This window comes from Centruroides sculpturatus, unplaced genomic scaffold, assembly GCF_000671375.1.
Source record: "Centruroides sculpturatus isolate CEXI.00-Female unplaced genomic scaffold, Cexi_2.0 scaffold2197, whole genome shotgun sequence".
Lineage (NCBI taxonomy): Eukaryota > Metazoa > Arthropoda > Arachnida > Scorpiones > Buthidae > Centruroides > Centruroides sculpturatus.
Genome location: NW_019386883.1, coordinates 12,209 through 39,714, shown reverse-complemented (window position 1 = coordinate 39,714; position 27,506 = coordinate 12,209). Strand labels below are relative to the sequence as shown.

Here is a 27,506-nt window from a genome sequence, read left to right as displayed (position 1 = left end):
GTGGTACCTTATATTTCAAACATCTCTAACTTCAAATTTGTCAAAAATTTGCTTTGGATTTCAATGAATGCTTCAAAGTTTGAACTGAGCATGCAGTGAAAAAATGCACTCAAAGCATAAAATAAGCTTCTAAACAAAGAATGCAATCTCAAATTAGTAATAATGTGATAAATTTCACAACTGTTATAATCAAATCACACATCTAAATCAAGTAAGAAGATATGTTAAAAATATACAAGTATATTCTGTTTAATCCAATAAATAAAACCTTTACTTTTTAACCATGGCATCCAAGAAGTATGTGGAAACAACAAAATCTAACAAGAGGAAGGCTGTAATATCAATGAGTGAGATGAAAAAAGGAACTTATTGCAAAGCATGAAAACAATACAAGTGTGATATCTGGTGCCCATGTATAAGATGCCAAATTCTATAATGTTCGAACAGTAAATGCAACTTTCATTTTGTTATATAATATTTACATATCTCATTTATTGTTTTCATGTTTTAATTTATTATTAATGCATTTAATTGTGTCATTTTTACCTTGAATTATATGTACTTGTTTTAAGTTTATTGAAAAAAGTATTATTTAGGGTCTGAAAAAGGATTAATTCACTTTCCATTATTTCTAATGGGAAAAATTAATTTGAACTTCAAATGATTCACAGTTTAAATGGCTTCCAGAAATGAATTAATTTCAAAGTATGAAGCATCACTGTATACATATGAGAGGGTAGTTCCTTCTGCATTGCGTCAGAGATTTTTCAATGCTGTCTGGTGAGATGTGGTAGAAATATGGCTGTTTGAAAATGATGAGTGTCATCAATTTCCACACTGGAGAAACACACTGGAGTGTAATTCAACTTTTGTGAGCATCTGGCAAGAATACAAGCAAAATTTATTGAGAAATGAATTTTTTTGTTAGGGGACAATCATCTAGCATGGAAAGATGTGAGCTGGTATTGGTAGTGTGAGAAGTTTGGAAATGGAATTATAAGCATCTGGAATGCCCAGATCAAGCCATTTTTCATCACCCACCATACTGTCTGAATCTGGAATAATGTGATTATCACCATTTTGAAAATGATGACAATATGAAGATAGCAGTTCAACTGTGGCTGCATAAACAACTGGACATGTTCTATGAAAATAATATCCAAAAACTGTGCCACAATGTGAAAAATGTTTAGCCTGTCTTGGGAACTATATAGGAAAATAGAGCTTCAACTTGGCTCTCAAATGGAAGTTAAAATGAAAAGTATTAATATTTTTAACATTTCAATTACTAAAATTATATATTTTATAGTGACAACATTATATAACAGAATACTGTAAACAATGTATAATTAGGCAAATTTCATTAAGCTAATAATAATAATACAGATTGAAACAAATTACACTGATACTTGTGTTACTGCCATTCAGTATAATCAGGCTTATGCAAATTTAAGATTTAATTAATGAGAAACCAAAATTATTTACATGATATATTTCTATGATCAAATAAACTTTAGAATAAGGAAACTTGTTATTAAATTCATGAACATCAAAAGGATACGTTTGTCACAATGTCTTGTATATGGCAGTGACCGTTTATTGCAAAGAACACCATCATGTTGATAACAGCAGACACTTTTTTCTAAGCCAACTGATTTTATTCTAGAATTTATATTAATAAATTTAAATTATTACATCAAATTATTAAAAAATTACAAAAAATATACATTTAGTACACATTAAAATTAAAACCATTATCAATCAATACAAAACTACTATATCTTAATAATTTAAATCTTTTGGAAAAAAAAAAAAAAAAAAAAAAAAGAAACTTTTAGGTTTTATTCAGATATCATTAATTTATTCATGTCTCTCTCCTTCTCTCTCTCTCTCTCTCTACATTATCCGAATGATTGTCATATTTTAATTGGGCTAATTTACCACTACTATTAATAATTAAATTACTCAAACATTAAATTAATTTGGTAAAGTAGCCCAATTAAAATACAACAATCATTTGGCTTATTATTAAAACACTGGGCACTGAGATGTTGATAAATGTTTCCATTATCAAAAAGAGAGAGAGAGAGAGAGAGAGAGAGAATCCATAACTTATTTTCTATACATAAGAAAATAACATGAATTGCATAGTAATATGAATTAAAAATCATATCATCAAAAGAATAGATTGCTATGTAAGAAGATAAAGCAGACTGTTTATTCACAGTGTAGGTATTATACTGTATGTTAAAACATCCAATGTACATAATGTTTCCACATTCAAAATATCTAAGACGTGGAATCATGCTATTACATCTTCAGAAATATGATCTTTCATAATTTTTACATTACAAACATTTGAAACAAATCAAGCATAAGAATTTGACTTCATCTTATTTTCAAACAGCCTTAAGCTAAAGTTATATATGAAAAAAGTGCTTTTTATTTAATTACTAGCAGGTAAGCCTGGTATTGCTCGGGCAAAAGTAATGATAATAATACAGATNTCTTTCATAATTTTTACATTACAAACATTTGAAACAAATCAAGCATAAGAATTTGACTTCATCTTATTTTCAAACAGCCTTAAGCTAAAGTTATATATGAAAAAAGTGCTTTTTATTTAATTACTAGCAGGTAAGCCTGGTATTGCTCGGGCAAAAGTAACGATAGCGAAGATTAAGATTATTATGTTATAGTTAACCTTACCCATTTTCACAGAATGCAAGAATTAGGTCCCCCTGTTTCCAGACTAATTAGAGAATTTTTAGATGGGTCTAAAATTATTTCGATTTCTTGTAAAAACAAAAAAAAAACTGCATCTGCATCTTGCATGTTGCTTTCTCTTAACAATTCCATTGTTACCTGACACTTCCATTGTTGATGGAAGTGTTAAGCCTTAATCCTGTCCCTCTCCCCCATGGGGAGGAATTTTGAAAAATCCCTTCTTAGTGTGCGTTCTCATGATATATCCTAACCGTGTACCAAATATCAACTTTCAACTCCAAACCATTCAACATCCCTGAACATTCTGGAATGTTGTGGAATGCTCTTGAATACTCTCAAATGTTCTGGACTGTTCTAGAAATTTCTAGAGGGCGAAACTTCCAGCCCTTATATCTTCAACAGCACGCCCTTCAGGTAAAAACGGAAACCTTCTTCATGGATGGGGGATAGAGAGCTACCAAACCATATAACTCCCTTGATCGTACCGGGACTCTTTTTTGAGTTTTAGTAGCACGCACATTGTAGACTTACCTTTATAATATATATTGAATTGATTTTAGTTCAATGTTGTTTATCTTTTAAACTTCCTTTCATTCTTTATTTCTAATATACAATTTAACAAGCTTTAATTCTAATAGTTTGTTTATTTTTTCTTAAAAAAGTTAATCAGTAAAGAAAATTTGACTTCTTGAATTAAGCCAAGTTATAACCATAAAAGCTTAAGAATTGTGATTAAAGTTTATAATTAAATTAAAAACACTTTTAATTACTTAATAAACTTATTAAAGACAATTATATAAGGAAATTTAAGAACACTTTAAAATTATAAAACATAAAACTAATATAATTGCAATAGTAGAATTTAGTGAAAGAAAAGTTGTTTTTTAATACAAAATGATATAGTAATATATCATTTTGTATTAAATAATATAGCTAACTTTTTAATATGCAGTAAATGAACTATTTTTCAAAACAATGTTAAATACATAACAAGCAATTATTTATTGTGACATTGTTTTTTAATAATATTTTTAAATTATTTTTTGATTTAAAATATATGCTCTCCGCCTCAAATTAGTAGTGTCTAGCTCCTGTACATCATACTTTCCTGCTATCAATAGAGACATGTTTGATCATCTATCTAACACCTCTCGAAGGAAAATTTTTGAATTGAAATAATGTGACTTTGGTTTATACTGGAAGTTCATTTATAGTTAATTGGGGCTTCCTGCCCCTAAGCTTTCCCTACCTGGTCTCGACTTTCATCTATCTAATTCCATTCTTAAGATTAAGGAAGGACAGACACAGCCAGATGACAGTGGAAATTTATAAAACTACAATTTTTTTCAGCCCAACCAATTACATATGCTTTCCACTAGCTTCTGCAAAGAGATGTCAGTTCCCTCTTATGAAGAGTAAATTGCCTGCTTCAGTTTCTCAATGTTATTTTACTGTTTATCACTAACATACACAGTCCTGCAGAAAGTTTGCCAGAAGTTCTCAATAGAGTTTAAGTCCAGTGAAATTGTTTACCATTTGCTAAAATAACTCCATTTTCTAAAAAACACTACCTCGTACACTTTGCAACATATTTGGTTGCATTGACTTACTGAAATATCAGAATGGACTTCCAATCACCACCCCAAATGGCAAAAAGTTCTCTTCTAACAGATATTGGTAGTCAGCAGCTTTCATTTGGCCTGTAGAGAATGCAAGATTTGTTTTACCACTATAACCAAAGCAATTTTCTAAGGTCATGTCAGTAAAATATCAAGTCATTTGGACCATCTAGATTGAATTTCTTCTCATTACTAAAGATGATTATCCTCCATTCATTCTTCCAATATATAAATTCTTTTGACCAGGCCATTCTTCTGTTTTTGTATTGTCCTTAAAGTCAAGGTTGTTGTTAACAAGTTTATTTTCTTACCTACATATAAGCTTCCTTGGTCTACCAGAGGACTTCTTCCCATATAGCTTTCCAAGTTTCAAAAAATTGTTTACCACACATTGGGTACAACCAATCCTTTTTACTAATTCTGTACATGATAATCCTTCATCTTTAAAAATTGTAATTTTTCCTTTCTCAAACTCAGAAAATGCTGCTTTCCAACCCATGTTAACCACTTGCCCCTCACCAATTAATTAATTTAATGTAATTAAGCATTAAAAATACTTAAAACTGAAAAAAAACAAAAGAAATGAGTTAATTTTGAAGAAAAAGCTTCAAAGTTTATTTTCCTTTGTCTCGCCTTTCTGTGAAATTTCACACTGATGAGTCATTGTTTACACAGCTGGATGACCTTGAGAACAGCTGGAGTCCGATTTCCCTGACACTCTCATAGAAGTCTGGATGGGTTTATAGTAGGGTTTATAGTAGGGTGAATACTAGTTGATTTGCTTATTAACCCAGCAACAATATGAATAGAGAACTTTTAAAAACTGGTAGTGGTCATATGATTTTGCAACTGAAAACTTCTTGTTTCACTTTCTTTTTCTTTATAAACATTTATAGAAAAAAAATAACTGCTATTTATTACATCAAATATAAAGCTATCTTGTACTTATATAAAAATTAAACTTGAACTTACAAGGTCTGTTCAAAAAGTATTGGACCTTTGGTCGGCAAAAATAAATTTATTGATTTTGATATACAAAACCCTAATCCCCTTCAAAGTAGTCTCCTTGGTAATATACACACTTCTCCCAGCGTTCTTGCCATTGCTGGAAACACTGCTGGAACGCATCTTTTGGAATGGCCATCAGCCGGTCCGTCGGATTTTGCACGATGTCTTTTCTCGACTAAATTCGGGTTCCTTTTAGCGGCATTTTCAGCTTGGAAAATAGCCAAAAGTCACACGGAGCCATGTCGGGAGAGTATGGAGGGTGACGAACCACAGGAGTGTTATGTTTGGCGACGAAAGCCCGAATCAGATGCGCAGAATGGGTGGATGCGTTATCACGATGGAGCTGCTAAGTTTTGATCAGCCACAGATCCGGTCGTTTTCGTCGCACAGCATCGGAAAGACGACGAAGGATCTCCTGTTAGTACGTACTCCTTTGCGATGGTTTGGCCTTGTGGTGCGTACTCACGACACACTACCCCACGAGAGTCGAAAAAACTGTCAACATGACCTTTGATATTGCTGCGGACCTGCCGCGCTTTTTTTGGCCTCGAGGATCGTCCCCGAAAGCCTGCTGAATCTTGCGAATGGTTTATGCTTGGGTATCGCCAAGGTTTTTGGCAAAATTTAATGTAATATTGCTGCTCACGTTGTTCAGTCATTTTCCAGCTTAGTGGAATCCGACGAGAGGGCATTACATGACCTCACTCATAGGCTGATTGCCAACGACTGACGCTTCCTGCAGGCGGGAAAAAATTCAGGACTGTGCATGACTGTCCCCTCCACAACTCCACCGAAGGAGGCCTCTCGCGCATCATTGGTTTACACGGGAAAAAAAAGGTCCGATACTTTTTGAACAGACCTTGTAGTATGTGTTTTCATTAAAAAAAATTAAATAAAAAAAAAAGTGGTCATATTATTTTGCAAATGACCTTAATTATAAATACCCTCACTTCCCTGAACCTGTTACTGGTGCGTAACATAAATATGAAATATACAGTGGGTGACAAACGTTTTCGAACTAGCTCGCAGTTCTTCCTCAGGTCAACTAGCTTAGGAATGCTTCTGAACAGAGCATGTGGAATTTGACAAGATCGAATTAAGAAGATAGCAACCAAATATGGATACCTGACCGTGATGCGCCATTTACTCGAGCAATACCAATGCTTGGAACACACCTCCACCACGGGTGGTAATGTCAACCAGGAACCTCACAGTTTGCCATGTTCCCATCACATTTAACCCGTATCTTAGAATGTCCCACAATTTTGATATCCTAGGAATGAAAAAGACCCTCCATATTGCACCAGGCTTCCCGGCATTTATTCCTTTCCACTGAAAGACAACAGGTGGGCCAAAGACTTATTATACAACAGTTCTAGCAAGTGTTCCCTAAATACCCCTATAAGCAAACACCGAGCGGATATCCAACATGGACAGTTTACCACTGCACTTGCTACATATGCATCTGATCTGGATGTCGAGGTGCAGTTTGATAGAGCTACAGTCATCGCCAGCACACCTTACCAGGACCACCTTAAATGGCTAGAATCCATAGCCATTTACAAAGCCGGCCAAGTAGCAACATGCGTCAACTGGAAGGAGGAGCTAAATCTGTCGCTAGCCTGGCAGTCTCTTTTAGATGCTGATCTGTGGCTACCTCTACCAGCTCACAATCATGCACGTCAAGCAAAACTGACTTTGCCGAAATGACATTCAATCCTGTTAATTCCACACGCTCCGTTCAGAATCATTCCTAAACTAGTTGACCTTAGGAAAGAACTGCGAGATAGTTCGAAAACGTTTGTAACCCGCTGTATATTTCTTATATGCGTTACGCATCGGTAACAGGTTCAGGAAAGTGAGAATTTTACTCCAGTACTGAAGTTAGTGTAAATTTGTGATTAATTATAAATATATACAGACTTAGAAAACTGTAAAAAAATTTTTAACCTGAATTTTGAATGAAAATTAACATTGCACAAAAGCATGCTAAAATGATATAGTAAAACCTATGTAAACTAAAATTGCACAGTACTGAATTTTTTTCATTTTGGCAGGTTTCTGTTTTGAATAGGTTTTAGTATTTTCTTAATTGTTTTAATCTTTAAACTGTGACAAAAAATTTCACACCAATCACACTGATTTTTTACAGTAAAATCATTTTTTCATATATAAAAAATTTACCACTAGGCTTAATTCAAAGTAATTTCAAATAAAAATGGGAATATTTGAATGCAAGAATTGAGAACTATTGGAAAAAGTTCTTGTTATTCCTCATCATTTATGTTAAGCATTCAAATATGTCTCAGTTGTGATCCTTAACAGCCCACACAACAGCACACAAGCCAACTCAAGTACCAAAAACTAGAGTCTTGCTTTGCTGTTGGAAATTCTAATTGCATTACAGCAATACAGAAACTAAATTATGCTGTAATCAGACTTCTCAATGAATTTTAATACTTTAATTAATCATTGATTTCAATCTCTGTAATTATAAACAATTTTAATAAACTTGTTTTTTGAATACTCAGTAGTAGTTACTAATCTATATAATGCAATGACCTGATGGCCAAATGGTGTATGTCAGTCTACCATTATGGGGATCTGAAAACAAATCCAAATAGATTAAAAAGTCTCAGGAATTTTTTGGGGGTGATCCATTCTGAATATTACTCCTCATTATTCAAACAAACCAACAATGAGTTTGATTAAGAGGCTGTTTTAGTGTCCATATGGCAAAAAGAATTTTAAAAACTCTATACAAGGCAATAATACAGTAGAACCTCAAAAACTCGGCCTAATGTGGACCGAAGGGTGGCCGAGTTTGTGAAAATGCTGAGTTATCGGGAATGGGGTTAAAAAAAATAAGTACAAGTGTTTCCTCAGAAAATACTGTACTGTACTTGTATGTATTGCTTACTTGAGAATATAACAGAGAATAAACTGCCCAAATACCCTTAAACAAAGGAAAACTACATACTTTATGAAGGCATAGAGCCTTTACTACATGAAAATGAAAATTAATGAATACACTGTGTACAGTAATTTACCTGATAAGACAGACCTCAGAAAAATACTTTATGAGAGCTTTTATACTTTTATAAAGCTGTCTATAATGAAAATTAATTAACTAAGGATTTTTTTCCCCTGCCAGGGTGTGGCCGAGTTATCCGGAGTGCCAGGTTATCGAGAGCCAAGTTTTCGAGGTTCTACTGTACTATGTTAACTTACTCTCATTGTTTTCATAAATTACATTTGCTGTTTGTTCTCATAAATTCATTTCAAATCTTGAAAGTTCTCAATTGTTAGTAGTAACTGATTCTGTCTCTTGTTAACTCCAATCAACTCTAACATTAATAAATTTTTTAAACTGTTCATGAAACACTGTCATGCTCTGCAGTGATCATTATACTGAAGGGGATTTTTAATTATTTGTCTACAAGTGAAATCTTAATTTTCCTCTTTATTCAGGTTATGTTCTTCATATCTAAAAGCCTCATCTGTTTCCATGATGGAAAAGCCTATGGTAAAATTTAACATTAAAAAAAATCTCTCTATTTCAAAGAATTTTTTCCATTTAGGCAGGTTTCAAGTTTATTCAGGTTTGATTTTAGACAGGTTTTACTGTAATTGAAATCTTAAGCATTCTATATTTTACAATTACTAAAAAGTATTTACCTTTCATTAACAATTCTTAATTAATTAAAATAAAAATAATCATAAATCTATAGTTTTAAAAAAATCTTTAAACTTAAGAAAATTTTTAAAATTAAATAAAATTGTTTTTTTTTTTTAATTTTTTAAAAGCCATAATGAAGTCAGAGATGTGACTGAATTACATATTTTAGATTAATATGATAGATACTTTAAACAGACAAAATTTTATGTAATTACATTTTCTTTGGTCTTGATACAAGCTTCAACTTCTTAAGAAGAAGATGAGCTGTCCTGTTTGGATACCATTTCGCTGCTTCAGTAAGATGATGCACCAGTGTTATATTATGCACTTCTTTCTGTTGATGTAAACTGTGTATCCTATTCAACTGTTCATAACCTCGACCTAATTCCTTTTTCAAGTGACACTGTTGTAATGCTCTTGATGTTAATGTATTATTTGTATGTAGACCACTAAATAAAAAAATTAACATATATTATTAAAAAAAACTGATAAAAAATAAATAATAATTATAAATAAGTTCAAAATTTAAACTCCAAACAAACCTATAAGAACAACAATATTAACTTTACTAAAAGTAATAATTTATTAAAACTTTATTTCTAGAATATTCAAAATCAGAGCTCTGTATTATAGTCATCTTTGAACTTTGTTTTTAGAGAGATTATTTTCAAATTTTATTCTTTTAAATATAATTTGATATTTTAATGTTTATTTGTACTAGAATTTAATGCTCCTAATCCTAGAAGTGAATTGTAAAACTCAAAAGAATTAGGAATTGCCATAGTATATATTGATGCCATTAATAATAATAATTATTATTGGCATCAATATATGTATTAAAGTTTCAAAATTATATTCTTAAGTATCTCTAATTTTAATGGAGAACTGGTTGGAGCACCATATAAGGTGTTTATGCTGATTCTTCAAAACTACATCTGATAAGGGAAAACTATTTTTGGAATCATCATTCTAAAAATATTCAAGACTAGGTCAAACATTTAAGGCACTAAAATGTGTTAGCTAGTGTTATTATTATTACATATTTGTATTATTATGTTGGGTTTAATGGGTTATACTCGGTTCACAACCGATGGCTGTGTACTATGCCGGATCAGAGTCAAGGCATAGCAACCAAAACAAAACTAAAATTAAATAAGTGTGTCAGTGTCAGTATTCAGGAATTTCCTAACAATATGGCATGTATTCAATTTAGTGGCCTTCTGTAGTGTGATGTATGTATTTCTATTCAATTGTAATGTTCCCAGGCTTTTGTGTAGTGTGTGTGGTATCACATCTGTACAGGAGAGAACAACAGGTACAATAAGCACTCTATCCATCCTCCACAGATGTCTTATTTCCTGGGCGAGTTCTGTGTACTTGCTAATTTTTTCAGTGCATGTGTTTTGTACATTGTCAGTGTTTGGAATGGCTGTCTATAATGTGTGATGTCTGGTCTGTTGTGGTAAATTGTTTTATCTGTGATTATGGCTCTGTCATAGTACATTTTGTGCGTGTTCTTTTCCAATACTGTCTGTGGAATATACTTGTAGTATGGTTCGTGGATGTCTAATAATTTGTGTTTGTTTGCAAGCTCTTGGTGTATTATATTTGCTACTTGATTGTGTCTGTATAAATGTCTGAAAGTTGCTGTACAAATTTGACAAACTCCTCCTCTGTATTCTCCCATAATATTAGGATATCGTTGACATAACGTAAGTATAGCGACGGATAACTGATGGTAAGAGGGGAGTCGAAAATTCTACGCTCTACTTCTCTCATAATGAGCTCGGCCAAGACTGCAGATAGCGGGGAGCCCATAGGAACTCCTCGTTTCTGTAAGTAGATGCTCTTGTTAAAAAGGAAATAATTGTGCTCAGTGATGAATGCAAGTGCATCACGTATGTGATGCACGTCATTTTCAAGCATATACTCTACAATCAGTTTCACTTGGGAGAGGGAGCATGAGGATTCAATAGCATTCCTGGATCTGTGTATACAAAAGTCGGTTGAGGGGCCGCAATTTGCTGTTCACCACAAATCAGACCTGTTACCGTATATTATCCCGGCAGATGCTTTCCAACTGTCGCGATACATCAATGCTGCCATTGCTGCATCACTTGTTAGAAGAGCATTACTGCTTCCATCGACACAGTTAGCAACAAAAATGGAATTAGACATCATTAAAGTAGCGGTATCTCTTGCAGGATTTACATATGGCAAATATGAGCATGTGCTCCGTAAAGTAAAAGAGGCCGTATACCCATGTACCACGCTGTACAGAAAGGAAAAAGCATCCGTGATCCAATCATTATTGCCGTACCTTGGACCAATCTCTTTCCCCTCAGCCACATATTTTGACGACATAATTTCATACTACCCATAACCCCCCTACCAAACCTGCGCAGATGTATCTGCAACGACCGGGACAGGCTAACCACTTTAGAAAAATCAGGGGTTTACAAGATACACCTAGAAAATCCGGTAACGGGAAATATTACAAGATACATAGGAGCAACAACAAGAATGCTCGCCTCCCGCCTTGCTGAGCATCAGGATGACGTAGCCAAAGGAAGATGTTCTACTGAGCTCGCTAAAAAAGTTCTCGAGCAAGGCTACAACCCGTTATGGTCCAGAACGGAAATAATTAAATGCTGCAACAATCGAAGGCTTGTGTTTATCTGGGAAGCGCTTCTCACGGCTACTTCAGAAGCGTGCAATGTTCCCACCCTCGATCTACCCGGGGTGTGGATTGCCTTATATCGGCGCCTAAAAAGCGAAACGCGCCTAACATCGTATCGCCAACGCGGTAGCATTTCCACGCATGCGCCGCTAACATCGTAAAATATAAAAATTCGAACATATCAAAAATTATTTGCACGTTCTTAACGGAATTTCCGGACGCCTGTTTGAACTTAAATATTTTGTTCCTTTGGAACATCCTGCACGTTTGGCTTGTTAAAATTTGTTCTTTTCACCTGAAGACGACGATTATACATGCGTCGAAAGTACTTGTGTCAATACTAAAGGAACTTTATTAACGCTGAACTCAGTGAATTCGTATCTATAAGTTACACAACATTGGCGTGAGTTTTTAAATTTATTTTTACTTTTTCTATGTGTAGTTTTTTGCATTTGTCTAAGCCAAACTCCATTTGTATGTCCTTGGTGTATGAGTGTGTGATTTGTAGGAGATGCTAAAGTTGTTTTTGTGTAGATGCGTAAAGTTTTATGTCGTCCATGTACATGAGATGTGAGAGTGTAAACTGTGCTGTTTTTTCATGTCTGATATTATAGCCATATTGCGTGTTGTTTAAAATGTTGGATAATGGATTCAGGGCTAGGCAGAACCAGAGAGGACTCAAGGAATCTCCTTGAAAAATTCCTTGCCTAAAGAATATTTCGTTTGTTTGTATGGAAGTGTTACTAACCCTGAGATGTAGTGTTGTTCTCCAGTGCTGCATAGTGTTTTGGAAGAATGCAATGAGTGATGGATGTATTTTGTACATGTGTAGAATATGTAGCAGCCAACTGTGTGGAACACTGTTGAATGCTTTTCTGTAGTCTATATATGCCATGTGTATGTTTCTGTGTTGTTTGTGTGCTTGCCGTAGAATAACTGAATCTATGAGTAACTGTTCTTTGCATCTCCTGTGATTTCTATGGCAACCTTTTTGTTGTTCTGTAAGAATGTTGTGTTCTTCAACATGTTAGTATATTTTGTTTGTGATACAGGATGTCAATAATTTGTAGAGTGTTGGGAGACATGTAATTGGTCTGTATTGTGTGGGTTCTGTGGTGTTGTTGTTTTTAGATTTCATGTAGGTGATGCCCCAAGTAAGAAATTTTGGCATGTCTTGTGGATTGATGATGTGTGTTAGATGTTTAGCTAGTTCCTGGTGCAGTGATGTAAACTTTTTTTACGTGATCTTCATTAATAATAGAGAGGTTGAGGCGCACGTTTTAAACGTGTAAACGTGTACGTGTGACGTTCGGCGCCGCTTTCCCATAAGCCTAAAAGTTTGACAATGGTGTTTGGATAGTTGGTGGAATCACGCTCAACATTCCAAACACCATCGTCAAACTTTTAGGCTTACGGGAAAGCGGCGCCGAACATCACACGTACACGTTTACACGTTTAAAACGTGCGTCTCAACCTCTCTAATGTTAAATGTTTCTGTCTGTTGATGTATTTGATCAGCAACCTGTTGTTTGATAAGGTTGTTGTGTATAATTGTTCTTTTTTCATTGACAACCCTTTGTTTGGTGACAGTGAGGTGAGGATATTGTTGTGTGAATCTATGGTGTAGTTGTTGTCTGTATGCTGTCATGTTTGTTTCGATGATGTAGTAAGTACGGATGATAAGCTCGTTCATTTCTGTTGTCCATTTCATCCATTGGTGTGGTTTTCCAGCCTTTGTGGTCTGTGGATGCATTGCCACAGAAACACCAAGGCTTGGTTGATTCCTCACATCTGTTGAGGGCATTGCAGTAGCGATGCTTGGGCCAGCGCTGCTTTCGCCACTGGTAACCAAGGGAGACTGGCCTATTTTTCGAAGGTGAGCCTCTGCCTAACCCACGAACTCGGACCTTGTTAACCTGGGCAACGTCCGAGCCAGTATCACACTTTGATATGGTTACTACCATGATAATTATCTCCACAGAATGTGAGTGTGGTCACTCTTGGCTTCATTTCTCCCCATAGACCTTACTGGCATGGGTGTCCCTACCAGGAGCTTGCGCTCCAGCCTGCATTGCTCTATGGTTCAATAAAATTACTGGGCTCTCCCACCACGACCAGGTGGTGACCACGGGAGAGGTATTATTATTATTATTTGATAAATATATCAGAAATGAATACATGAAGTTTAGATGGTTTCTTTTTGGTTTGTTTGTTTAGTTCAGTTATGGTACAACACTTGGGTGATCTGCCTAGAGGAATGCCTTCTGGGAGGTCTTTTTAAGAGTAACTGGCCCCCTATTCAGGAGTTACAGACATGGGGAAAACCGGAAAACTCCACATGGTCAGTCCGTCCTGGCAAGGTGAGAACCCATGACCAAACTACCAGTATTTAAGGAATGAAATCAGTTGGCCACAGGTGGGCTGTTTCTTTTTGGTATTTTTTTCATTTCATTTATTTTATAATTATATATATAGAAAAATGATATTTTAATGCTTCAGATAGTGCCTTCTAAACTGCTCATATCAGTGTCATGTTTCCTAAAGAACATGCTAGAGGGATGCTAGAGGGCATGGTGAGACATGTTATAAGAAGACAAGGGAAGGGACAATTTTGTTCACCCTGTTTGAAGCCTAATAACTTCTGCGGTTTTTAAATTGGAGTCGGATGGTTTAAGATAGGAGTTATTAAGCTTCAAAGTGGTTGAACTAAATTGTGTCCCCAATCACATTCTAACATCTTAATGGGTTTTACTTTACTATTATAAAATGACAAAATGCTTAATTTTGAGGGTAGAGATGAGTTTTATTTTTAAAAAAATTGTGAACGCTAATAATGAGTAAAATATTCATTAAGTTTGACCGCACTGGAGATATGACACATGACCCCTTCTATGTCTCCCCCTGTAGACCTTTAATTAAGAACCAAAATTTAATAGCATTAATGCCTTTTTATACACAAGCTACAGTGCCAAATTTCGTTTCTTAAACTTTATCCATTCTGAGATATTGTTTAATATCTCAGAACAGAATGAAGAAATTAAAAAAATTAGACACCAACACACACATGCGTGCAAATTCTTCCTCTTTAACTGACATTTTTTTTTTTTTGGGTTCGGGAGGTCTTCAAATGTGTAGATTTGCAAAAAGCTTGGAGGATCAAATTTGGCACGATTCCAATACTTTTCTGTTTTATATACATAACAAGTTGGGAACTAAAAAGGAGTCAGTGTCAGCAGATTTTTTGACAACTCTGACTCCACAGCCCTGTAAAAAGATTTAATTTCTGTTCTAGCAATTTTCTGCAGGTTATACACTAATGTTTATTATCCACATGAAATGATGGTAATATTATTATAAAATTATAATTTCAAAAATAATTACCTTGTGGTTCTATCCCATATACTAATCCATTGTATATGATGTAATCGATGATTTTCTTCTTCACTATCACTTCCTTCACTTTCAGAAGATTCAAAAGCTGATAACATAAAAAAAATACTTTATTATCATTTATTATCATCATTAACTTAAGATGTAAAGAAGTTAAACAAATATCATAGTAATAAAAAGCTAATATTCAGACACTGATATAATAATTTTCAAAATAAAACTACCTTCATCTCTTCTGATGAGAATTCTGCATTTTTAAATTTTCATCACTAATAAACTAGTTTTCTTTTTAATGATTTTTCAATAATGAAATAAGAACAATATAATAGTTTAAATTATGCAAATGAGTCAGTTTTTTTTCTATTCTCCAATAAGAACAGAGAATATTAAATAATCTTTCTGCACATTGTAAAAATTATAACATTAATGTTAGTGTCTAAAACTAAATCATTAGTTTTCAGAAATGGTCCCACATTAAAAAACTAATAAATATTTTTTCTAATTGGTCCCACATTAAAAAACTAATAAATATTTTTTCTAATAATTTTAAGCTAACAATTGTAAATCAGGTAAAATAGTTCAGCATAATTTTTATTTATAATGGAATGTTTGAAGACAATACAAGTTACTCAAAGTATAATCAAACATACTTACAGACACACAGATGTACAGATAAATTTTAAAAGATAAAAATAAGTAAGACTATTTTGCATAATAAAGATGTAAATTCAATAATTAAATCTTCAATAACTACACATAACCAACCTGTTTTATGACTAATTTTGAAACTGTTCAAAAAGTTCAATATAAGTTTTTAAAGTATATTAAATTTTTCAATATTAGATTATGTAATGAAATCAAAGTTGTATGATAATCATATATAAGTTAGGTAGATTAGTTTTAAATTAAGTTCTAGATTTTTAAACAATATTCATTATCAACGAATTTTATATTTAATTTGTAAAATATTAAAGGGTAAAAATAGATGGTGACAGAATATGAATAAGCTCTTTAATGGAATAAATTTCTCTCTTGAAAGATTAATTATCAGGAAAAAATTAACAAAGAATAGTTAAGAATTAATTGCAAATTCTTATTTAAATCAACTTTGAAGTTTAGATTATAATAAATCACAGGTGTGTAGTTTTAGATAGTAGTAGCTTAATCTGTATCTTAATTGCAAATATTTATTAAAAAAATTAAAGTTTAATCCATCAAAATAGATCAGGGTTATAAAAACAGCAGGGAGTATAGTTAAACATTGTGTCATTTCTCAGAAACATGTAAATATATAATTGTTGGTCTGATGGGTCAGTTGCCTGCCCCCAGCTGGCCATATAATGTAGATCAACTTTAATTTGCAATTGGAATTTGAAATCAGCATATAATCCACATCCTCTTTAAATTATCTTTCACAGATACCAAATTGGTTATATACCAAAGCTTATGGTAATACAAACAATAATAATGTGAAAAGTTCTGAGATCTGTGAAACTAATCATAGTTTTCTACCTATTATAATTGAGTGTGTTTCTTTTCAGACTTAAGTGATTGCAGTCCTTTATTAGTCATGCAACATAAATCATTGTATATTTTATGACTATGAGTAACTGACTAATTTCTCTGATAAATTCACTTCTCAGTTGAATTTGGATTTTTGGCTGTTTTTATTCCTTTTGTTTTGTTTGATTTTAAGTTTAGGATATTGAAGATGATTTCCTGGTTTTGCAAGTAATAGAGATGTAGCCAATACTGATCCAATACCAATATATCAGCATATCAAAATGTTCCTGATAAGTTTGTATTGGTTTGTTTTACAAATCAATACATCAATCTTTTTCCTTATTTTTTCAGTGTGCATGTTTCACATTGTTTGCCTTAACTAGCATCAAACAAGGCAATGGACACACCATGCCATAAACCATTTATCCTCATTTCTTCTAATATCATTTCCTCCACTACTGTTATGTTGTATCTCATTTAACTGTAGTAGTAAAAATATTAACTAGTAATTATTAATAAAATTATTAAAACAGACCCTAACCCTGTAAACATAATTCATGGTAGACAGAACACTGCACATGATTCACGACCAATGCTTTTGGTTGCAAAACCAACCAATGCTTGGTTGCTTTTGGTTTAGATTTGATGAAATATGACAACTTAACATACAGGCCATCTGCCAACAAAGAATGCATCTCAGGAAAACTTTCTATGGAAACCAGCATCTATTTAGATATTAGACATGTGAAGAAAATCTGGAAAACTCCATGTGGCCAGTCCATAGGTAAGGTGAGAATCAACAACCAATTGCTAGTGTTTAATGTTGCTTTTGGCAAGCATCAACTTGGTAAGGGGTGCATGCTGCTTTGTGGGAGGCTGAACACATTTTTAGCAATGAACACAGGCAACTGTGTAGAATGTTGCAAAATCTGAAAATTTATTTAATTTTAATAAATTTGGTAATAGTTCAAGCCAGTTGGTGATCTAACAATGGTTTTTTTCAATTTTTTCCAAAGACAGGGCTAGAGTCAGGCAGAGACCAACTTAGTCTTAGGTTCTGTGCCAAGTGGCATGCTGGGCAACCAGCTGTCTCTGGCAAATGCAATCAACTGCAATGGTTTCAGCATCATCCCATGGAATGCTAATCTTTAGATCTTTTTCTTATGTAGAGTGCAAGGTTGTTCATGATCTACCGTGTTTCATTTTTCCACCCCATTTTTCCATTTTAAGTCTATTTTTGGTAAGCATTTATCTGGCAGATGAAGTACATACACTGCAAAATGTATTCTGCGCTCTGTAAAAATGTCCTGTAGTTCGTGTAGACCACTTCTGAGGACTTCCTCATTTGTGATATATATAGTCATGATATGTAATTCTAAGAATCCTTCAAAGACAGTGGTGATGGAAAATGTTGAGTTTCTGAGTAATCTTCATGTTTCACAGATGTAGATTGCAGTTGAAATGACAATGGTGTTGTAGAGGCATATCTTAGTCACTATACTGATTGCTCATTTGGAACAGATTGAAAATAGTCACTGAAAGACAGCTGATGCTTTACCAAGTTAACATTTTATATCAACTTCAACACCTTCATCTGGTGATAACATGCTACCATGGTAACAGAACTCTTCCACTTCATCCATTCCTTGACACCTGACTATGATTTTTATATTTGTTTGCCTATTTATAATCAACTAACTGACACCTAAATGCAAATTCCAGCACATAATAAACAAAGAAATTTTAATGTTCAAACATTTTCGGTTGTCTTTTAGAGGCCCTCATCGGGAATGAATCCAAAAAAAAAAATTTATGTAATGTAAACATAACAATTTTTTTATCGAACATCATTTTTAAATGTTTAAAAATTGGAATGCAGAGAAGTTTGAAAGTTAGAAATTTTCAAAGGATAGAACTGTTTTTTGTGCATTCATTCCTGATGAGGACCTCTAAAAGACGGCCGATAGCATTAAAATTTTTGTTTATTATGTGCTGGAATTTGAATTTAGGTGTCAGTTGATTATATAGTTCCAGTTTAAGTGTGCCATTTTTTGTTTGCCTATTTATAGACATTATTTTTGTTTTATCACTGCTGAGCTGCAATCCCACCCTTCCAGCCTCATGTTCAAGGCTTGTGGTCATACTCTGCATCTTTGGGTGCATTTCTGATATCAATGCAATGTCATCAGCAGAGTTCAGGTCTATGAATTGTGTGAGGCTCTGGACAGGTCCAAACCCTCACTAAAATTTGCGGAAAATAATTGTTTTAGAGAAAAAATATTTAGTAGTTAGAAATAGATTTTTATTATATGAAAACGACTTTTAAACAATAAAAGAAAGTAAGTCCGTCGATCATTTCCGGTGGGAGATCGAATTAAACTTCGATTTTGACCTCTCCCGCGCCCCCGAAAGGTTTCGGATTGTCATCAGGTGACGAGGAGAGACCAATCGGAAAGGGGAATCTGAGAGAAAACGGATAAAACCCCGGAAATTCGAGGACGCGAGGGCTTCTTCTCCCGAAAGTTCCAAGTGACGGATCTGTTGTTGTGTGTGTGTCTCGCACCCATTTTCGTCTCCATCTCCTGACCTCGGATCGACAACTTTCCATCAACGGAAGTCGACCGCATCGTCCTGGAGTCGTCGAGACGTGATGGAATGGTTCCTTCGCGAACAAGGGACACTCCTTCAAAATGGGACTATCTTGGAAAGGAGAGGAAGACCCAGAGGCCGCAGCCGCCACAGAACTTCCAAGATCGCAGTAATCTTGTTAGCTTCTTTCGTGTTTAATAAACAGTTGTGTTGTTTGTAAACGAAGCATCTATCTCTGACTCAACTGCTTCCACATGGCGTTGATTGTTACCGCTCGGCAATCCAAACGGCAAGGGCGACGATGACGATACGTATCAACTATTATCGTTCGTCGAAAGACTTTTTTATTTCTCCCCCCTCGGCCCCCACAATTGCATCTGTCCTCTCCATAGAATTCCTGCACCAGGGATAATAGACAAACTAGACAATTACAATTTCCTATGGTCCAGATCTTAAAGGAATCCATAAATTGATTTGTAAACTTTTATTTCTTTATTCAGTATTTGATTATAAATGGTTAGAGAACAAAGAGAATTTTCTGTGCTTTCAAGCTTTCACTTATTACTGACACCTGTAGAGTATGGAAGCAAGTATTGAATTGAATTGCTTGGAAAATTATCAGTATCAGATTGTATCAGCAGAATTCAGTATCTTAACATCTCTTCTCTATAAAATAGCAGTTAATTTATTTGTTGTTTTTGTATTCTTTAGTAGCTAAGGTAATTTTTTTTGTTTTAGATAAAAACAATAAGCAATGCCACTTACTAAAAATAAATGAAAATATAAAAACTGTCTGTTGGCTTTACTGATCTATGTGTTTAATTAACAAGTATGAGCACTTTTGACAGTATATAACCATCTTCTTCAAATAATATGATAGATAGAACATTATAAATGCAGAGATAGAAAACATCTTCAAAATTTCTCTTTGCACATGAGCATGGAACATAATTTTAAAATACAAAATTACATGCCGTTACAAAATACATGCAATATATGATGGCAATGGCTAACAAAAATAATAGAATTAATACACACAGAAGTAACTGATAAGAATATAAAGAAAATTTAAAATGTAAACACTGGAGCCCACTTGTCACATAACTGCATGACCTATTAGCATGTTGAACAGTGCAACCCATAGCTCTGGAATATCAAGAGTGGAAGAGTCATGGGAACATTGAAGTAATAAACAAAGACTCCCAAATGAACAAGATTCTCCAATCCCCATAGCATTTTACCAGCAAAACTTGTGACCGAAGAGAATCAAAGTTATATTCCATCACTTTTTTGGCTAGCTCTGTTAAACATCTCCCATGTGTAATATCTTCACAATGCTTTACTAGATGGATATGGAGCATTCTGGTAGTGGCACCTGTATATAATAAAATGATCCAGTTAGTGAATTTTGGAAAGGTATAGCATAATCTCCAGACTTCTCAAAAAGAGTAATGCCCATCTCTTTCATTGCAAAATATCCTACACAACATGGGCTGGGGAGCTAGTGATAGTAGGTACCTAAATTTTCTAAAGGCTCAGCATATAAGTAAAAAAGGGAGACTGAGGTACAGGATGGCTGGCAACACAAAGACTGGTTCCTTCGTATTTATTTAATACGTTGATCATGAAAATGATGTATTTAATGTCCATTTAATGCTCATCTATGCAAGTCGTTATCTTTCTGGTTGTGGCTTCTATATAAAATATACTAGCAGGTAAGCCCAGCATTGCCCAGGCAAAAAATAACAACATTAAGTTTATTACATTATTACATACTTCTAACCTTTCTATTATATTATATTATATTATAGTATTTGATTCACACAACTACAAAGGTTATCTTATGTAAGAGTTTATCACACCGAGTGCCCACTCTAACACATTTTAAAAATTCTTTAAATTTTGTACAGTAGAGAAATATAGAATTTTAAAAATGTATTAGATTGGTCATTCAGTTTGATAAATAAACCATTACATAAGATAACCTTTGCAGTTTTATAAATCAAATACAGTAGAGCATCAATTATCCGACTCAATTGGGGACTCGGGTTGGTCGGATAACTGAAAAAATCAGATAACCAAAAAGAATGAAAAAAATACATTAATAGTATAGTATATTAGTATATCCCATGTAATTAGTATATTAGTATATCGCTATTAACCTACTTCGTGTTGAATTTTCATCGATGTTAAGACTAACAAAAGTGTTTAAATTTTGACAACAGATTATATAAACTACATGATAAGTATGTTCTCATTAATATTGCATTTATAGAAAAATTACTGAGCTGCAATTTTAAAAAATTATAGACCTATAAATTCCCAATGTCGTCCATTTGTCTCTGTTCTTCCTTAATCTCAAGAATGAAGTTAGATAGATGAATGTCAAGACATGGAAATTGTAAGGGAAAGAGGACCAGATTAACTATATATAAACTTCCAATTTGTACTATAAGTCACATTATTTCAATTCAAAAATTTTCCCCTGAATGGAATTAGATACATAACTAGCACAACTCTATTGCTAACAAGAAAAGTATGATGTACAGGGACAAAACACTACCACACTCCACACAGGCAAAATGCTATGTGCTACCTGTCGCAATAATGGCATAGTGGTGCATCTATTTTGCACTATATCATTGTTGCAGTAATTCAGTGAATATCATATATATTTTTTAAAATGATATCCTTTTTTGTAAGAATTATATTTAGTTAATTATTTTGTTAATTTTTTTCCCAATAGATAGGGCTACAAGTAAAGCTAGCAATCAAATTCAGACAGAAATTAATCAATATGTAGAATTCCAATCAATAATTTGGGGTGAGATGTATGACATGATCTAAGTTGGAAGTATTTGAATGTAACTGCAGTTTCGTAGCAATTGGTCAAGCAGTCTAGGAGTGTATAGCAAACAAACAAACATTCTCATTTATAAATAAATAAATAAATAAATAAATATATATATATATATACTAGTATTACCAGTGTTAATTCACATAGGGATTTTATAAATTCCAGATCTTTCCAATAAAACAAGTTGTTCCTATTGTTTGTTACCTCCTAAAATTTGGTTGGGAATGTATGGCTGAAACAACTATTTTTCTAAAATTTCTTGCTAATTTAAAACATACATGTCCCAAGTATGAAATACAAAATTCAGTAAATGTCACTTTTGATTTTATATCCAAACAAGAAATAGGATAAAGTGACCAAAATATCTAATGTTTAATAAATAAAGTTATATTTGTCAACAAAGTAACCAAACATTCAAAACTGTTGATTTAATGCAAGCTAATTCAATGTCTTCTTTGGGTATATAATGCAGTAAGAAGCCCTACAGATCAGGGTGGAAACGACATCATTTTTATAAGAGGTTGGCTGAAAAGAAGTCTGTGGAATGCAAATGCTAAAACTGGTTTTGGAGCAATTTGTGTAGCAGTTAAAGTCTCATTTTAGAGCAGGAAATTCAAATTCAAAGACTATATCTTCACAGATGTTTAAATGTACAGTAATACCCTGACTTATGCTACCCCGACTTACGCGAACCCGGAGTTACGCGATTTTCAAATCTCGTTGATTCGTCTTTTGTTTGAGCGCCACGCAACCCTTGATTACTCACTCCCCCCACACTATTGTTCAGCTTACATGTTCGGATGTGTTGCGCAGAATCCACACATAGCTACAATTTATTTTGTGTTATTTATTTCTGTGTTTGTTATATCTACGGAGACTCGAGAGATTCTACTATGTCATCCAAACGAAGTAGAACTGATTCTTCCGCATCAAACAAGAAAAGAAAAACTTTATCTTTGGAATGTAAAGTTAACATTGGATATGTTCGTAAAGTCGAACGAGTTAAGTGAGAATGAAGTCATCGTTATTCCTATTTCGTTAGACTTTTTGAACGATTCGTTACTAACGTTTCGTTTGACTTTACGAACGTACCCATTATTAAAGACTTCGATACAAAAATGAAATTTTGTGAATTGGCAAAGAAGTTTGATCTACTGGAATTGTCGGCAGAACAATTATAAAAGGCAAAGAAAAAATTCTCGAAGCTGTGAAAAATGCTCAATCTTTAAATTCAAGCATCATTCGTAAACGTCACAGTATTATCACTGAGATGGAAACAATGTTAAAATTATGGCGTAATAATCAAGTAAATGTGAAAAATTGTAAAATAATATAGGCCTAATTTGTTATACATATGTATTATCTAAGATTTTATTAAACATTTTTTTCTAAATTATTGTTTTCTTTAGTCTCCGGCCCCAATTAAAAATTATTTGTATGTATTTATATGCGAAATTATACCCCGACTTACGCGAATTTGACTTATGCGGTTACCGCTCGGTCCCACCTATCGCGTAAGTTTGGGGTATTACTGTATTTATTGAAATAATTTAATAATTAAATATTGATAGATTGTATATGCTGCTAAAAATAGAAAAACTATAGAACTCTGTTTGAAAAATTTGAATAAAGAACAGAACAATTTTTCAAAATGCTGTTCTCTTTGTTAGTTGAATTTTTTTGGTGATGCGATCTAATGATGATACCAAATACATTTAATCAAAATTAAAATACAAAAGGACTTCTTTATAGCATTTTAGTATTTTATTGTATTTTGATAGAATCAAACAGATCTAAACTAGTACACTATTCTCAAATGGCAGTACATTCAACAAATATTTGGCAGATATGACAAAAAAACAGCAAGATCTTGAAATGTTTATTTTCAGACTAATTCCAAGATTTTGTTTCATTTTCAGTATTAAGACTAAATTCTACTTTCTTTTTCTAATTTTCTCTAAATCAATTGATTTAGTACTAAAATTTCTTTTATCTTGAAAGAACTTCACTAATAAGAAAAGACCCATAATCTTGACTAAAGTATTCATACCTTAGAGCAATGATTCCCAATCTTTTCTACAGTATGCCTCAACCATCAAAGGCTCACATGCAATGTTGCCTTCCTCCACCATACATGTAACTATTTATTGCTCTGTATTAGTATTTATTTATTTTTTATTACAAATTAAATGATACCAGTAAAATTTGATTGAAAATATGAAGCAAAAATATGATTGCACTACTAAAAATACAAATATATCTACTTACACCACTTTGCACAATTAAAATGGGTAATATCTGTACATAGTGTACAACTAGAAATTTATTCTTTCTGAATAAAGTTATAATAATGTAAATTAAAAAATGTTTTAAATATTTTTGCAAACTGTAAACATAAATGTGAAATTTGAGCTTGTTTTGAATTTCAGAAAATTATCAATGTTTGGTTCTAACTGTCAGTCCTATGCACAGATAATTTTACTGCCGGAGCTATGGATTTTACTTGAGTTACAAGGCCACTATTCTTCCCTGCTATAGTTGCAGCACCATTGGTGCATAAACCTATACAATCAATCTTTCAACTCAGACAAATTCATTAAGTAAGTGAATATGTCTTCACATGAAGTTGTTGTTGGAATCTTTTTACAAAATAGTAACTCTTCTCTTATATTTCCTTCTGTGGCATATCTCAAATAAAAAATAAGCTGAGCCTGTAATGAAATATCAGTTGATTCATTGAGTTGCAATGTAAATATTTAACTTTGTTTTACTTGTTGAATTAAATGCATTTTCAAATCCATAGCCAAGTCATCAATTTGCCATGAAACTATTATTGTGGAATAGTTTGTAATACTTGTGCAGCTTGCCTCTCCATTCATAATGTGACACATTTCTAAAGTTTCCAGAAGAAACAAATTCTCAGTAATAATATTTAGCAATTTTCATAACCACTACATAAGAAGCTTTCAACACTTCCTGTGATATCATGGCTTCTTTTGATATTAGTCTTCTGCCATTTCAATTCCATCTGTTTTTGAACAAAAAACTCATGATCCTTGTATACATAATTTTCATGCACTGTTTTGCAGATATCTTTTAAGCTTCACAAGCTTTTAAGGCTGTTATTGGTGAGATTTGCTACAAAAACAAAAAAAATCCAAACTTGTTATAACTTGGGTCATATTACCTGCACTTTTTCTTTCCTTTATTAGGAGCTATACTTGTGTCATCCTTCTACTATTATTAGGTTCTCTTTAGTCTCACTACTCGGTTCTCTTTAGTCTCACTACTCAGTTCTCTTCATGTAGCAGTCCATTCTAAATATCAAAATGACTGGTTCAGTTTAGTTAGTAGATTAAGTAAAATATATGGTGACAGTCCCAATGAGCATTACTTGTGTGAAGAAAACAAAAGATAGTGATGGAAAAACATCATGTGCTTTTGGAGGGCCATTGCATTGTGTTTGTCCGTTTTTATCTACATACACTCACTTGTCAGTGATACACCGAATAGCATTACGTGCATCGATTTGCTCCTCCCCTGAAAGTGTTCCACACCTCCCAAGAGAGGCACACCTAACCAGTTGGGAATCACTGCCTTAGAGCACATTACCAACTGAATAAGATTAATGAATGTTTTCTATAAAGTGTTCATCATATGAAATGTGAATAAGAGGTTAATTTTTTAAAAAAATAATTTCAAAAATCCAATAAGTTATAAGCATTTTTTGAAATAATATAAATGCCTCTTGGATTTGGTGAAGGCAAGAAGTTTCTTTCTTTGAATCATAATTCTTATAAAATCTTTGAAGAGCATCAAACTGTTCAATAAATCAAATCAGTGATGACTTTTTTATCTATGCAACTAATTATGAAAATTAGTTGCAATCAATTATATTTATTTCTTTTCAAAATTATTTTAGTTAAAAAATAAAATTTTTAAAATTTGTATTTACAACTAGGACATCATGTGACTTTGTTGTATCATGATAAAATTGAGACAGAGCTGGAAAGAAAAAAGTGATCCCTGCACTTGTTAGGCATAGAACAGATAATTATTGTACCTGCCATCCACAAGAAAGGCATGGAAGACATGATCCTTGCACTGGCCAACACAAGAGGAGTGATCAAAAAAAAAAATCATCATTGATTGCTTTGTTCTTGTGTTTTGTTTGTTTTTTGCACTAGTAAAATAGGTGCACGCAACGCTGTTTTTATTTCTGACCCGTAGACCTAAATTCTATTAGGTGCACTGAGTTGCATCAGAGAGCACAAACATTGTCACTTTAACCCCTCTAATCGAAAATAAAGTCACAGAGTCATTTTTTTTACATTTAATTGGTCCCTCATTATGTTTTTAGATTCCTCATCCAAAAAAATAGAATATGATAAAGTTTTATCAAAATCAGCCATTAAATTTTGAGAACGATCTCAATTCTATAGTGAAGCCCATAGACATGCTAGTGACCATGAAACATCACAAGATAAATTCACACGATTTGTGTGATATTGTTTGCTGCACATGTTCATTAAATGACCTTATATCTCGAAAATGAAGTCATGTATTCCCATTTTTTATTACAGTTTTGGATTCCTCATTGCAATGAATGGAAAACAACAAAGTTTAATAAAAATCGATCAAACAGATTTTGAGAACAAACACAATTCTGTAAGCCACATAGAAGAGGCTTTGCTGATGCTCCACCTGAAATATTTGGGAACCAATCAGTGCAAATGAAGTTTTGATTGCTTTATTAGTCATTTTTACAAATTGCATTTAAGTCATATGTAATTGATTGGAAAACTGTGCTCAAAAAGTTCATTTTATAGAAAGAAGTATACACATTGGCCACCTAACTTATAAGTGACAAATTGTAACTTATCTTCTTCTCTGTCAATATCAAAAATGAAATTAACAAAAGTTTTATAGCAAAATCAAGACAATGCCATATGAACCAGTTTAGTAGTCTGACAAGCATATACATCACATCAAGGGAAGTAGGCTTTCTTGCATATTTCATGTGTATTGCAGAAAGTGTACTTGCAGTTTTGTGACTATTGAAAACAAAACCAAAACTGTGTTTCTTACTTTCTTTTATAACTGTCTAAAATAACTTTTATAAAGCTTTTTCATAAAGTCTAAAACATGTGATCACATTGAATACATAAATTTATAATTCCAACAGAGTTACATTTACAACAGAATAAATTTTTCTATAAATTTTCAGCATCCTTTCCCCACTTTCTGATGATCACTCAATTAGAGACTTCCAGTAATCTGTACAGTAATAAACAGAATAGTAGAGATTCCTAAAATAAAAAAGTTACCAGAACTGACCATTTTTATTGTATTCAACAGAATCAATTAGCTTCATTTAGTTGATTGTGTCAAAAAAATTGACTAATCTATGTTAACAATAGTGTCAATATACTTAATTCCAGCACATAGTTTATG

The 27,506-nt window shown here is 33.1% G+C and overlaps 1 protein-coding gene across 1 annotated transcript in view; it reads right to left on the bottom strand.

Annotated features, from left to right (window-relative positions):
- Positions 1-27,506, bottom strand: part of LOC111615884 (INO80 complex subunit D-like) — a 52,085-nt gene that overhangs the window by 14,285 nt on the left and 10,294 nt on the right. Inside the window, exons 4-6 of the mRNA XM_023357326.1 lie at positions 15,095-15,191; positions 9,249-9,482; positions 1,562-1,662 (exon numbers count right to left, since the gene is read on the bottom strand). Coding sequence (XP_023213094.1) covers positions 1,562-1,662; positions 9,249-9,482; positions 15,095-15,191 — 432 coding nt within the window. The remainder of the gene's footprint in view (positions 1-1,561; positions 1,663-9,248; positions 9,483-15,094; positions 15,192-27,506) is intronic.